The sequence below is a fragment of the Curcuma longa genome, chromosome 8 (genome assembly GCF_044706935.1).
Source record: "Curcuma longa cultivar G26 ecotype Majalengka, Jawa Barat chromosome 8, ITB_CL_G26_1.1, whole genome shotgun sequence".
Classification (NCBI taxonomy): Eukaryota; Viridiplantae; Streptophyta; class Magnoliopsida; order Zingiberales; family Zingiberaceae; genus Curcuma; species Curcuma longa.
Genome location: NC_133868.1, coordinates 9,622,403 through 9,637,579, shown reverse-complemented (window position 1 = coordinate 9,637,579; position 15,177 = coordinate 9,622,403). Strand labels below are relative to the sequence as shown.

The window sequence follows — 15,177 nt, the reverse complement described above, 5'->3', positions numbered from 1 at the left end:
AACAAAACATGTAAAAGTAATTGATCATCTGAATAGAAAAGTCCACTGTAAAGCTACACTCCTTCAACGTCAAATGCTAGTGAAGTTATTGGTGCGATTGACTTCTTCATCATCAATAAATTCTTATCTACTTCGATTTGTTCTTCCTTGAAGCAGTCAATGTAATCTGAAAACGCAGACAAGGCTGCGTTTTCTGATCGACTGCACGCCTACCTTTTTGTTATTAGGAGACTATAATTATTCATCCAATTAACCACTACTTCAAAGAGTCATACATTCCATCATTCCAAAAGCTAAAAAACTATAAAACAATATTCCCAATTCATGAGATATTGAACCTTCTGTAGAGTCCAGCAGTGTTTTGCACAATCGGATTCGAACTCTATCAGAAGAGGAGCACAATCTAGATCTATACATGTCTAGGAAAAGTTAAAAGTATGCGAGGGATTGGTAATCTTCAGTAGTTCTTGAGATCTAAATTATATCTGAGACTTTACAAATGGAGAACCCTCTTCTTCACAGACATTATCTGATCGTAATCATTCTTATCCAGCTTCTCAATTAATTCAAGTGGGTCATGCACAGCCTTCTCTTCTCTGATCTGGTGCTAGATCTAGTAAGTGTCGGCAGCAGCTGCCACAGTCAGATCAGGTTCTTCTTCTCATTAACAATGCTGAGGAGCCTCGCTACTCCATGTGTCCACAACTCATGGTCCCTGTCGTTCAAACACTCAAATTCAATGACACGGTGCTCCGCTGTCCGCAAGCCAAAGTACCGACGTAGCTCGCCGCCTTCCAGCAGGTGCCGCCCTGGCCATGCCTGGACGTCCTTGCAGACATCTATGATCACACCTGCAATTAAAAGAGAACACCCCAATTAGCCACACATGGAGAAATTGAAAGTCTGGAGGTGTGAGGGAACCTACTCTTTTTCTTTTTGGTAATAGTCCCAGCAACATGCTTACTCTTCGTCTTCAGTATCACCTACAAAAACGGTACCCAAATTTGTCATAATCAGCATTTAAAAATATTGATCAATTTGATTGATCAAGAACAGCAATTTACCTGACCCAAGTGATTAATGTGGACCGAGACTATCTTCCAGTGAAGTGCACCTAAAATTTGAACAATTCTCATAAGGAACTCAAAAATCAAGTCCCTTACAAAAATTCTGAACTTGGCATTTGGTCGATACCTTTTCGAGTGCGTTTTAGGAGATCGGTTCCCTTGGCAAGGAATTCCTGGCTGCAAATGCCTAAGAAGTTATCTTCCTCGGGAATAAGCTCATCAATAAAGCCACTGCCATTGCTTTCTAGTTCCTTTCGTCGATTGTTTTGGCGTTGGTGGTTGTGATTATTCAGTGTTCCCTTCTCCACAGGTATCACTGCAGCAATGTTCCACACATCTTTGAGCGCCCTTGCCTTCAAAGTCGCTGCCCCTCTCAGTGCTGCCAATCCATTAATTCTCATGAACTCAATCCAAATGTATAGCCAATTCTGATTTCAAATGTTTGTTAAATTAAACTTGAAATTACCCGTAGCAGCAGCTGCAGTGAGAGTAACGATATCTCCAGGAGTCCTTACGTTAACAGCAGAACCGACGACAGAAGCCAGGTGCTCACGCTCTGCGCCCATCAACTCTGCAGCTTCCACACACTGTGAGGCAACAAGAGTGGCAGCTGATGCGACTGCCATATCAATCCTGGTAGCACGATCATCTTTTCCACATCCTGAGGCGGCGGCTGTTGCAGCTGCGACAGCAGCAACTGCTGCAGCAACACTGGCCACTGAAACTGCGGCATGAAGCTGTGCATTCTGTGCCCGAGTCTCCTCTTTCTTCCTCTCCCTCCTGTCCTTGAGCCACCTTCCTACCGTCTTGCTGGCTACTCTGTGGTGCTGAGGCTTGGGAGTGTTATTGCCCCGGTACGACTGTATTGGTTACATGACACCAAAAACCAAATAATTCTCATTTCTTTAGTAACTGATCGTATAAGAGCTTAGATTAGAAACCAACTAAGACATATATACAAGAGAATCTGATTCCCTCAATAACTGATCGTCAAGAAGACTATTGGAATTCAAAGAAAGCCACATATCTACACCTATGAGCATAATATGTACAAAAAGCTATAAGCATAATTTGACTTCTTACTTTATTGCCAAGTACACATTTGAGTTTGAGAAACAATAACCAATTGAAAACATTAGGTACTTTTTTTTCTACTTTTTACTAAACTGGCCCTAGAATTTTAGCATAATCGAAATACTCTCTGTTTTTATTCTACTCATTCTACATGCAACAGAAATCTCAAATTAACAAATTCTATTAATCTTATTTCGTTTTGAGACCAAATGATTTAAGCGAATACGGAAATAATCTCTTAATTAGTTTACATCTTTCTTGCAAGCAATGCATGGTCAACAACTTGTGTTCAGTAAATAGGAGAAAAGAAGCATTTGCAGGACAAAGGATTAGCTGGAGCTATTGTACATGGGATTGGCCAGAGAATAGTATCATTGGAGAGGAGATGCAAATTTGTCATGAAGTTGGTAAATAGGGACAAACTTCTTAAATGATAATGCTAACCTTCCTATTACATGCAGGACGAAAGACGCCAAATAAGTTAAGTAAGGACAAGGCATGCAACAGTACAGTAAATAAAGAGATGGAGGAGGCAAAGAACTGAGATGCTGTTTTGCTTTTACTGACAAGGTTTGCTTCTTTACCCAGACAAGCACTGAGAGGCACAGGTCGTCTTTGACCTAAAGCAAAACAAACTCCACGGTCCGATGCAGACCTTGCACAGAGAGGGCAATCAGACCAAAGAAATGGCCTTATTTTATTCATCAGGATGCAATTTTGGGTTCACTGACCATTCGGTGCCAAAAAATCATAATAAATGGTGAAGACAATTCATGGATTTCAATGATAGGAGCAATCACACACAAAAAAACACTGTAAACAAATATTAAGGCCAATGTCTGTTGAAAATTTTGGCTATCTAAGTTACAGTAGGTGACAAGTGGAGGATTAGAATTCTAGAAATTGCATAAAATAAAGGAGCAAAATCTGAAAACAAGAAAAAGGACAGGGCTGGTCTCCCTTCCTGACTATAAAAACACTAAAAGAGTCATTTAATAACTAGAAGGGTAATAGATTTGCCAGGTGATGTATCGAAAGAAGAGAAAGTGTTTTCGTCTTTCTCTTTATTCTTTTACTTTGTTTCCCTCTAAACAAAATTAACAAAAGGCAATTCATAACTTGATGGCTTTGTCTTCAGTGCTCTTCCATCTTCCAAAGAAACCATTTGTTTCTTCTATTTCTGTAAATTACAAACCATAAGCTGGTCCTCGGGCAGCTAAGAGTAGTAGAATCTAGACTATATGCTAGATGTAGATTAAAATAACATATGAAATGCTAGTAAGTTTTCTTCCCTTTTTTTGTTTTCTTTTACACGCCTCAACAGAATAACAAAAGCATTGGTTTTAACAAAGTAAATAAATGATGGAAGAACAAGGACATGGCATGTATAATGTTGGAGAGAAGAAAGAACCTTGAGCTCATCCATTTCACAGGGGGAGACTGGAGGGCTGTCGGAGAGCGATCCTCCGGCGTTGAGAGGGCCGCTGCTGTGAGAAAGCCGGCCAGACGTCAGAGGAGACACTTCCTGCCAGTGTCCAAGAGCAGGGGATTAAGAACAGAGCACCAGAAACAACGAATCTGATCTGTGTGATGGGCTAATTTCTCCCACAACAGATCTTGAGAGTTCGAAAGGAGGAGACAATAAATCCTCCGGTTCTGTTCTAAAGCAGTTATACTTGAAATCATCCACTAGGTGGAAGAATCTATTGCCATGAGCCACACCACTACCAAATTTCGCAAACAGAAACAAAACCTAAAAAATCCTCGTTTTTCGACAGCATGTATCAGAATAAAAAGGGATCGGATTATTTGGGGGGGCTCAAACCCACCGACTGCGACATTATCCGCTCCAAAATCATCTGCGAGGTAGTGGAGGAGGCGAAGGAGAAGGGGTTCCCGGCGATGGCAGGCGAGGGTTCTTCAGCGTCCTCTTCTAGGATCATGCCCTGTGGCGGCGGGGGCGTCGGCGCGAGGGCCTTGGAGACCTCGAGGGCGGAGACGCTCCAGGATCGGGAGAGGAACTCCATAGGGTCCCCAGGGAGCTCCGGCTGGCGGAGGCCCTCGGTTGCCCAGCTCGGCGCCCTGACTTCGTCCATGGCAGTGGAGCGAGGCGGCGGTACCGGAGTATTTATAGTAGCAATGCAGTGGCAGAGGGGAGTAGTGTGGAGGAAGAGGGAAGTGCAATTTTATAGAGGCAGAGGTGGCCAAGAAGACGGTTCCTAAGAACCGAATTGGACCGGTCGGTTTAATCAATTTCCTAAAAACAACCCGGTTCGACTCGGTCCTCTTATCCTAAAAAAACCTAATTAAATATTTTAGCATAATAAATAAATATCCAATTTAAATAGGAAAATTATACAAGACTGCTAACCACCAATGAGTGCACTTAATTTTAAAATAAATAAAAATCATTTCAAATGTGTAAAATATCTGCAAATATTTAATTCTTCATTCATTCCGCAGTGCATTAATATTTTATATTAATATTTTATTTACCGTACCTAAAAACTTATAATGATCAAAAAATTCATCTTTAAAAGTCTACAATAATTTATAAATCAATTTGAAATTTTAACTTTTGATCTAAATTAATTTAAGGTCAAATTATTTTTAGAAAAATAGACATATTTCTATAGAAAATGACTTGTACATATGCAAAGGGATGGTGTTTTACTTAACAAAAAATAGTAAAAATAATATCATTTTTTTCTAAAAAAATGCAAAAGTAGTTTAATCAAAACAAACACATGAAAAAAAAAAGCTTTTAGAATCTAAATTTTGTTTTGTTTGCGCATATAAATGACAAATTTAAAAACAGTCACGCGTAGAATCAATCATAGAAATCTACAATAAAGTCATGGGTCCCTGTGTATTTAATTTCTCAAGGATTAGGATGATACGACAATTCTTTATAATTTATTATAAATAAATAATTATGTATTGGTAGTAAATATGCACAAAGCGATTGATCACCAAATAATTACGGAATTTAAATCAATCAAAATCTCAACAAGAAAAAGTGAATAAGTGTAATTAATTGCATCGGAATTCTCGACCACACTTACAATATAATGTTGGCCCACTATATGATGTGCAATATATGTGTCACTTATTAGATTAATTAATTGAGACACGACATAAATTAGCAAGATAATAAAAAAAACACTGATCAAAATAAGAATAGCTTGTGATCAAAACACTCAAAATATTAATATGACACGACAAATAATTAATTAGGCTTGAGTTGAACGCATTCTTTCAAAGGCAATTAAGTACGTACGCTTGGAGGAATGAACGTTTTAACCATGATGATGCAGCCTTTCTTGTGCTCCCAACCATTTTAATTTTAACAATTTTTTTTTAATTTAATTTTAATAATAATATAATATTGTCGGCAATCCTCGAAACTTTCTCAAACTCATCCTTTTGAGGGAAATGGTCTGAGTTGTCCCTTTAGAATGGGATTCAGAAATCATTTGAATTCTTTGGATAGATTTTGATATTGATCAGTACGTCCTTGTCTAGCTCCTTTCCTTTCTGAAATTAACCTCTCTCTAATATAATTATATATATTGATTCAATTAACTTGATCGATCTCTCAATTAAAAATTTGTTCTTCTTTTTTCTTTTTACTGCCTTCAAATATGAACCAGAGGAAATTAATAATTGAGGAGACAGAGGCATCTGGGGATCATCATCAGCTAGCGAAGACTGCAGGCCACCCATCGCCATCTCGAAACATTAATTCACTGTCCTCTGAAACCAAGTACTGAAGAATGTTGCGTCACAACAACCATTGGCAAGCTTAATTACTCCTGGCAATTAAGTAATTGCTTAAGGAAGGAAGGAAGGGAGGAGCTCACGAAAGGTGCAGTGTGCAAAGCTTTCCAAAGTTTCTCAGGTAGTGTATATGATTAGGATATATATGAAGAGGAGGAGAGACGTGTATTAATGGCGTACTAGCAGCTCCAGCTGCTGCTGGTGGCGATATAAGCGTAGGGATTGGAGTACTGAGAAGACAAGAGGGCGATGAGAAATCAATTCTGTAGATGAATCTGAAAACATCTCAGCCTGTCCCTTCACTGTCACCGGCCAGCTGATCATGTGATGAGACCGGCGTGGGGCTTGCTTGCTCCGTGCGTGCCTTTCCAGCAGAATTCTACGGTGACAAATCTAGCTCATGGTTAGCACGGGAGGCTATGTTATATAGCTAGGCTCAGCTCAGCATGTTTAGGCTGTGATCATGTATATCATACTGATGATCGTCAGCCAGCATCAAATCAGGTCATGTCGTCTTGGACATGAGCATGGAATCATGGGCTCAGCAGCATGAATTATTACTTGCCGTGTAAAGAAGAATATATGATCTGTAATTAACGGTGGACCTATAAATTTCCTGTCCGACGGCACAGGCACCTGACCGTGCTGGGGCCCATGATGAGCATGGAAGTGGACATGGGGGTCGAGTCACCGCATGCAATCGCTGCGCTGGCCTGCATCTACCACCCGGCAGACGACACCTCTGCTCTGCTATCTCCTTTGTGACATCGTCGTCGTCGTCGTCTTGTTCAACCGTACGTCGCTCGACGGTCGAGCATGCACAATCGCTGCGTCGCGGGTCGCCTGTTGCAAGAATTAATTTCACGAGCATTGTCTATCGATCGATGAATAAGGAATGTTATACTAAGAAGAGATCGATCGATCGATGAACGTACCGTACTCAACATGGAATTGAACTATATAACGCTCGATCACCATCGCTGAACAATGCATGCCTAGCTAGCTAGCCAGTATCGATAAGTCTTGTGTGGTCGTGATATATGTAATTAAGTAACTAGTATATATCTTATCTTTCTGGTGCACTGGGCATTAAAGACGCTTGCATGCTAGCACGGACCACGTCAAGTTAAGTTCATGTGATCCGGCCACATCACCTAGCTAGCTAGCTACATGCATATGTATTCCCCACCTCACAATCCAGCATTAGCACGTACGTTGCGATCGAATGCAGCTGGTGGGAGGTGATCACGAGGGCCACACCATTAATATGCCGAGCTACGGGTAATTAAGAATGAACCACAAAACTTTGAGCAACGTAACACTGCTGTTATGTTATGGATTGATATGTCGTGATTAAGAAAGTCAAAATTTGGTTCACGTGGAAATAACATGTTGGATATGGCCGACACACTTCTCTCCCGGTTGACTCCGGGCCCGATAGACTCCATGCTCGACTGACTCTGGACCCGACAGACTCCACTCTCAACTGACTCCAGATCCGACATATTCCATGCCCAATTGACAGACTCTGTGCTCGCCCGGCTTTATACCTCTTCAACTGCATGGTCTCTCCTACGGAAGTCAACTTCTTAGTCGTCTCAGTCCCACTGAGGCGACACTCCTACCCAAATAGCTCTGCTTCATCATTACTGTTTCATTCACTCATCTCGGGACTGAGGCGACACTCCTACCCAAATAGCTCTACTTCATCATCACTATTTCATTCACTCATCTCGCTTGACAACCGCCTGAGCGATATGTGGAATGGTAAAGTACTCAATGGTAGATCACCTACCACATTTAATATAGCATGAGCTTTTACCATACTAAACATGGGTGATGAGACCCTTCCCTACCGCTAAGGGATATGTTTCTTACCATTAATGAGACATCTCTACAAATGACTCTATAAAAGAACCTCACTTCCCACGTGCCCAAGTATGCAAACGCAAACACACGTACGCCTTAGCCTTTCCTTACAATTCATTACTCCTGTTCTTCTTCTTCTCCATCTCCAGACAAACTGACTTGGACGTTGTAGTGGCTGAGTCAAGGCATTCCTGACCTCCATTTTAACATTCTTTATGCTCTTTGAAGTTTTACGAGAACCTTGTCTTCTTCAGTTGCTCACGGACTCTGTATGACTCCGTCAATAAAAAAATTAGATAAAAAATCAGATGTTTGATGAATCATTCTAAGATTATCTCAAATCGAAACAATTACCTTTCATATCATTATCCTTAGACTATTTATTGATTGATCGTCACTGACAACCCTCTGTCATGCAGAGGCCAATTATATGAATTATTTACAAGTATATATATATATATATATATCTTCTAATTAATTTGTTTTATTTCTTTAATTTCCTGTTTTTGTTTAATTTAATTACAAGGTATTTTAGAATTTTCTTTAGATGTGGTGTGGTGTGGTAGATGTAAATTTCGCTGTAAATAAAATAAAAATTTCCCATCAAGTAGCTAGGAACATGATTTTCAATTATTAGAATGCATCACATTCTGATTATGATATATATTTAATTAGGGATTTGTCTTATATTATTCAACAAGGCAGGATCACGTGTACTCGATGTGATGTACACAATTAATCGAGTGGGGCCTTTTCTTGTCATGTGGTTTATCCAAAATATAAATAATAATAATAATAATCAGAAGGAATATCAAGAAATTAGTGGACGAAATAGTTTAGTTTAAAGTTTTATGAATTTAGTGAATGAATTTGATTTTTTTTTCATTTTAACATAATTAAGATGTGATGCACATCTTAATAATTTATTTACCAAAAAATTTCTAATTCCTAGAATATCAAACCACTAAGGTTTAATTACTTTGGATTTAATTTCATTAAAACGAACGCTTTTGGGCATACAAAATTATCAATATAAAAGTTTTCTAGATGTTTATTAAAAATCAGCTCTTTTGTTAATTCTTAGTTAATTAAATTGGAAACAAATTAAAAGTGCACCCTTAATTTTATCATCATGTTCTTATTTTTAAAAGAATTAAAAAAACATGCTATTATATTTGTCATCTATTCTAATATAGAACCATTGTTACAATGAATTAAAGTAAATTGGTTTAACATTTTTTTAACTTATCAAAATTACTACTTATCAAAATTACATAATCAAAATCATTTTATTTTTCTGATCCAAATAGCATAATTGTAGCATTTATAATCATAATTATTATAAATTATAACAGTTATAATTTTAAATCACAACTATTATAATTAAGTTGTAAATCATAATATATATTAAAATAATTTTAATCAACGTAAATTAATATTATAATAATATTGAATTACATTTGTTTAAATTAGAATATTTTTGATAAAAAAACTTTTAACGGTAATAAAAATAAGGGTGCTTTTAAATTTTTGCCCTTTTTTTTTCTTTGGATCCTTAGTTGACAAGCTTTGAATATAATGATTGCACAAGTTGTTGGCTCACGGAAATATTGATGCTACCTCAAGGCAGGGCATGCTATCATAATTTTATTTAGTATATGTCTCCTGGAGATAATTAATCTAAGGATCTACTTCTACGATCTCTCTCTATTGTGAATGCCTCTTTTTCAGATACCTTTCGGAGGTGGAGAAGCCTTTTACAATCTTGTTCTTATAAGAATACAATAATACAACAAAAAATAAGAATGTAAATATAAATAAAAGTGAAAATCACTAATTTACAAATGAAATGTACAGTAACACTTTATCTCAGAATCTCCAAAAATCGACTCTGTTTCCTCTGTGCGAAACCTTCTTTTCTAGGGTTGACATTGGGCTGAAAGCTGCCTACCAATTCATTGATCTTACTCACCAATTGATTGTCACGTTGGATCCGATCATTTAAACACGGTGAACGACTATTTTATTTAACTAATTGATTGGAAGTTCCTAATGAACCATTAATCAATTCTGAGACCTTTTGTTTGTTGGCCACAGTTGAGTAATCAATTGCCCCAATCGATTGAATTCCAACACGTTTTATTCGCTGGCCAATAAACTATCAATCCAGTCAATTGCCCAAGAAGCAAACCTGGAATTCCAAGTTTAGGGTTTGTCAATTGCTAACCATAATTTTACCATTTTCAAGGTCGAATTCTTGTCTTTCTCGGTGTTACATTTGATTGATCTCAATCTACTAGGACTTTCTTTACCCAATATCCAGTCATCTATGACTTGCTGGGACTTCTTGTTGCCTAACATCCTGTTAACCTTGACCTGTCAGGACTTACTCTGACCAACATCTTGTCATCTGTGGCATGTTGTGACTTCTCGTTATCTAACATCTAGTCAACCTTGACTTGTTAGGACTTTCTCTATCTAACATCCAATCATTTGTGACCTGTTGGGACTTCACGTTGTCTAACATCCATTCAACCTTGATCTGTCAAGACTTTCCTCATCACCAAGTGTTCGGTCCTTCATGACCCACTTGCACTTTCGGTCTCATACCAAGTGTTCAAACCTCCATGATCCACTTGGACTTTTCGTATTGTGCCAAGTGTTCCGTTCTTCCATGACCCACTTGTACTTCTCAGTCTTGCGTCAAGTGTCTGATTCTTCATGATCCATTTGGACTTTTTATCTTGTATCAAGCGTCCGATCTTTCATGACCCACTTGTACTTTCTGTCTCGTGTCAAGTGTCCGGTCCTCTATGATATATTTGAATTTTTTATCTCGTGTCAAGTGTTCGATCCTCCATGACTCATTTAAACTTTTATGTTATCAACTTTCTATTGAACTGCTGATCACTAAGTATCCAGTCAAACTTGACTCATTTAGATTTTTTTTGTCAACTTTCCGTTGGACTTTCGATCATCAAGTGTCTGATCAACCTTCATCCACTTAGACTTTTTTTTTACATCAAGTGTTCAATCAACCTTAACCTACTTGACATCAAAGTATCAAACTATATATTGATTAAAATCGAAATTCAACTCGAATCAATTTTAGCTTGGTCAACACCTAAGGTCGATTGCACTAATATAATTTAATTGGTTCAAATTTATTAATGGAGTTCGATTGCACCAACATAGTTTAATTGGTTCAAATTCATTAATGGAGTCACATGGGCCATATGGTTTAAACGTTCCAAACAAACAACTCAAGCAAGATCTACTGAATAAAGCAGTCACATGGGCTAGCCAAGTTAATAAATTGAACAATTAAATGGGCTAGAGAATTCAAACAAATTGAGCGGCTCGAGCAATTTAAATAAATTCAAACAATTAATCTAGTCGACTAATTTGATCGATCGGGATGATGATAAAATCAACCAAAATATAATCATAGATTTATCAATTGATTGAAATAAATTATGCAACTAAGCTATGACAACAAAATCATACATATGAAAATTTACATCTTTTCTATTATTATATTATTATAGGTATTTTTCTTTTTCTTCTATTCCGTAAACTAAACTCTAATAACTCAGTCACCGAGTAAATTTTTACATTTTTCTTTCAATACCGATAGTTCTCAATTTCAAACTTTATTATTATTATTTATTTTTTTCGAACGCATAATAATAAGAAGAAGAAGAATCGTCCAAGTCATGTGGTTACATTCCCAATTGACTTGACAATAAATATTCATATTAACTGCATGCTATCGCGTAAAACACGCAGTTGACCTCTTCCATTTCAAGTCAACTTTGAATCCCACTACAAAAAAATCATGAAATAGCGACGGAATTAGCGACGGAATTAATTTCCGTCGCTATAATTAGAGACGGAATATTAATTTCCGTCTCTAATTTGCGACGGAAAAAAAATTCCGTCGCTAATTAGCGACGGAATATTAATTCCGTCGCTAATTAGCGACAGAAATTAATATTCCGTCTCTAATTAGTGACGGAAATTAATATTCCGTCGCTAATTATAGCGACGGAAATAAATTCCGTCTCTAATTATAGCGACGGAAATTAATTTCCGTCGCTAATTAGCGACGGAATTAATATTCCGTCGCTAATTAGAATCGGAATTAATATTCCGTCGCTAATTAGCGACGGAATTTTTTTCCGTCGCAAATTTTAATCGGTAAAAGGTAGAAGGTATTAAATATTTTATTATAGAAAGAATTAATAATTTTAATCGGTAAAAGGTAAAAGGTAATAAAAATTTTATTATAAAAAGTATTAATAATTTAATCGGTAAAAGTTAAAAGGTATTAAAAATTTTATTATAAAAAGTTTTAATAATTTTATCGGTAAAAGGAAGTAAAGGTTTCGGCCGACGCTACTTAGGGTTTTTCGTGACCGCTTCTCTTCTTCCCGACCGCTTCTCTTCTTCGCGAAACTCCCCCCTCCGACGCGTCTCGCCCGCGCGATCGGCCGGCCCCGGCAGCCAGTCCTCCCGCGCTCGACCTCCTCTGTTCTCCTCCAGCGCTCGCCCGCCCGCCTCTGTTCTCCTCCAGCGCTCGCCCGCCCGCCGTCGGCTTTACTCCAGCGCTCGCCTGCTCGTGCCCGGCCGGCCTCCAGCGCTCGCCTGCTCGCGTCGGCTTTCCTCCAGCGCTCGCCCGGCCCCGTCATTCGTCCCAGCACTCCAACAAGCTAAGGTAAAATGCTGATTTGCGCCCATCTTTTACTTGTTTCTTTTAGGGTTTTTGTGATTTCCTTTTGTTGTTTGATCAGGAAGATGAATGGCAGTATACTTGTTGTTTGATCATGATTTGCGCCCATCTTTACTTGTTGATTTAGGGTTTGTTTTTTGGGCATGCATGTGGCAGTATAGGCAAATATCAGTTCATTTTAGGGGGGGGGGAGCTTTTGGCAGTGTTCTTCAACTAAGCTTTTGATTTGATTCATCCTGGCGCCTTCTTCAACTAAGCTCCAGGTGGTGGTAATGGCGAAGCAGGTCTCCATGACTTGCAGTGTTCCGATTCCAACTTGTTAAGCTGCATACTAGCATTCTAAATTTTCGAAAGAAGAGCAAGGCAGTTTGAGATATATGATTAGGAAAGCAAATTTGAGATATAATTATTTCTATCTCACTATCATTTCTAGTTGTTTCTTACATTTCGAGAAATACATACGCAATCAAATTTATCGTATTGAACAAGATAATTCACAACAAATATACTACAGAATGGCGATGGAAAAATGTGTATGTGTATTTATATCAAAATCTGTATGTGTTGTAATGTTATTTTGTAGATATAAAAATGTCTGATCAGTCATCAGCACCCGGTCGCCGGACTGTTTTGCGCGTAGTGGCAGGGTGGTAAGTATTTATGTTATTCCTTTTTATTTATTCATATAATTTTTTTTAACACATGTCTACCATTTATAGTGCATTCTTGGTTTGTATAATTGTAACACATATGCTTCAGCTGAGCACATGTTATTTTTCTAGTGCATTCTTGGTTTGTATAATTGTATTCCTTTTGTGAGAGTTGCCATGATGCTCCCTTTAGTTAATCTGGTTTAGATCTGCTTTGTTATCCTACCCCTTATTTATCATTAATTATTGGAAAATCTGTTTTTTTACACTAGTTTATATGTTCTCAATTCTTGTTGATGATTGCTCCTCTTACTGGAATGGCATTGCAGTTTTTTTATATACTTATCATCGCTGCTGCATCTGATATTTTGCCTTTTCTATGTTACTGCAGTTTTTTTGTTGGAGGCAACTGGAAATGTGTAAGTTCAGTTTGTTTTACATTGGATTTCTTTCCATCTTCATTTTATATTCATTATTTTCTCCAAAACTTACTGCAGTTTTATATTCATGATTTTCTATGTTACTGCAGTTTTTTGTTGGAGGCAACTGGAAATGTGTAAGTTCAAATACTATGTTCATCATGAATCATGAATAATAGAGTAATAAGTTGTTCAAATACTATGTTCATCAGATTATGGTATAACTGCATGTTGTTCTGCCATTTTGTAAAATTTAGTATAATTGCATAGTGAAACAACCTTCAATCTTCTGAAAATGACTTAATACTTTATGTATTAGTAAGCCTTTTCTGCCGGCCCAACTCAAGGTATGTTTATTTCTAGTTTTATTATGAATTCTTGCCTCTTCGTATCAGATATTTAATTGTTGCATGAATTTATTTGTGATCTGTTGGAAGGGGAAAGTATACTGTAACTATGGCTTTGATATTGATTGGTAGCCATTCCTCCATGCTAATTCCTATCCTAGTAAACCTCCATAGTTGACTTGATGTGATACACATTAACTTTGTTAATGATCATGGTTTCATCATGCAGGTAATGAAATTTCTACATTGAAAGCATCCTATAGTTAATTTTGTGAGACGGGCACATAAGGATGAAATCTCAAAGAAGACTAGTGATCAGTCTTTCAGCACTCTACTATCCGAATCATTTTGATTATTTTCACTGTTATTTTGTAAATCTATGTCTTGGATTAAGTTGGTACAATTTGTGACTGTAGAATTTGACAAAATATGTTGGGTTTTGTAAATTTGGTAGCTTAATAATATTTAGTTTTCCACTGTTTGTCATGTAAATCTGTTGGGTTTCTGTTACTGTGATTGTGTTTGTTATGACTGCCAGGTGTCTATTCTTTTTTTTTGTTGTAAACAGGGGATTACAGGGAATTAAAACAAAAAATAAAATAAAAAATAAAATGATTTTTTTTTAATTTTTTTTTCTTTAAGTTTTTTTAAAATTCCGTCGTTAAAAATATTTTTTTTAAATTTTTTTTCTTTAAATTAGCGACGGAATTAAAATTCCGTCGCTAAAAATGATTTTTTTTAATTTTTTCCCTTTAAATTAGCGACGGAATTTTAAATTCCGTCGCTAATTAGCGACGGAATTTAAAATTTCGTCGCTAAAAATGATTTTTTTTTAAATTTTTTCCCTTTAAATTAGAGACGGAATTTAAAATTCCGTCGCTAATTAGCGACGGAATTAAAATTCCGTCGCTAAAAATGATTTTTTTTTAATTTTTCCCCTTTAAATTAGAGACGGAATTTAAAATTCCGTCGCTAATTAGCGACGGAATTAAAATTCCGTCTCTAAATTTAGAGACGGAATTAATTTCCGTCGCTAATTATTAGCGACGGAAATTAATTCCGTCTCTAAATTTAGCGACGGAATTTTAATTCCGTCGCTAATTAGCGACGGAATTTTAAATTCCGTCGCTATGATGACGTCAGCGACCGAATTTTTTACGACGGTCGATTTCCGTCGCTAGTCGGTCGTTAACCTCGGTTAGCGACGGAATTAGTACGTCACTATTTCCGTTAATTTTT

General features: G+C 37.2%; 2 protein-coding genes across 2 annotated transcripts; one reads left to right on the top strand and one right to left on the bottom strand.

Moving 5' to 3' along the window:
* Nucleotides 1–237: 237 nt before the first annotated feature.
* Nucleotides 238–4,284, bottom strand: LOC141833532 (VAN3-binding protein-like). Its single transcript, XM_074721006.1, has 7 exons — nucleotides 3,971–4,284; nucleotides 3,553–3,666; nucleotides 1,534–1,927; nucleotides 1,195–1,446; nucleotides 1,065–1,114; nucleotides 926–983; nucleotides 238–851 (listed from the first exon to the last, which is right to left on the bottom strand). The coding sequence occupies exons 1-7, from the start codon at nucleotides 4,235–4,237 to the stop codon at nucleotides 643–645; spliced, it is 1,344 nt and encodes a 447-aa protein (XP_074577107.1). The 5' UTR covers nucleotides 4,238–4,284; the 3' UTR covers nucleotides 238–642.
* A 2,331-nt stretch (nucleotides 4,285–6,615) lies between these two features.
* LOC141833993 (uncharacterized) lies at nucleotides 6,616–14,408 on the top strand. Its single transcript, XM_074721464.1, has 5 exons — nucleotides 6,616–6,715; nucleotides 12,167–12,507; nucleotides 13,564–13,591; nucleotides 13,702–13,728; nucleotides 14,168–14,408. The coding sequence occupies exons 1-5, from the start codon at nucleotides 6,616–6,618 to the stop codon at nucleotides 14,203–14,205; spliced, it is 534 nt and encodes a 177-aa protein (XP_074577565.1). The 3' UTR covers nucleotides 14,206–14,408.
* Nucleotides 14,409–15,177: the final 769 nt, after the last annotated feature.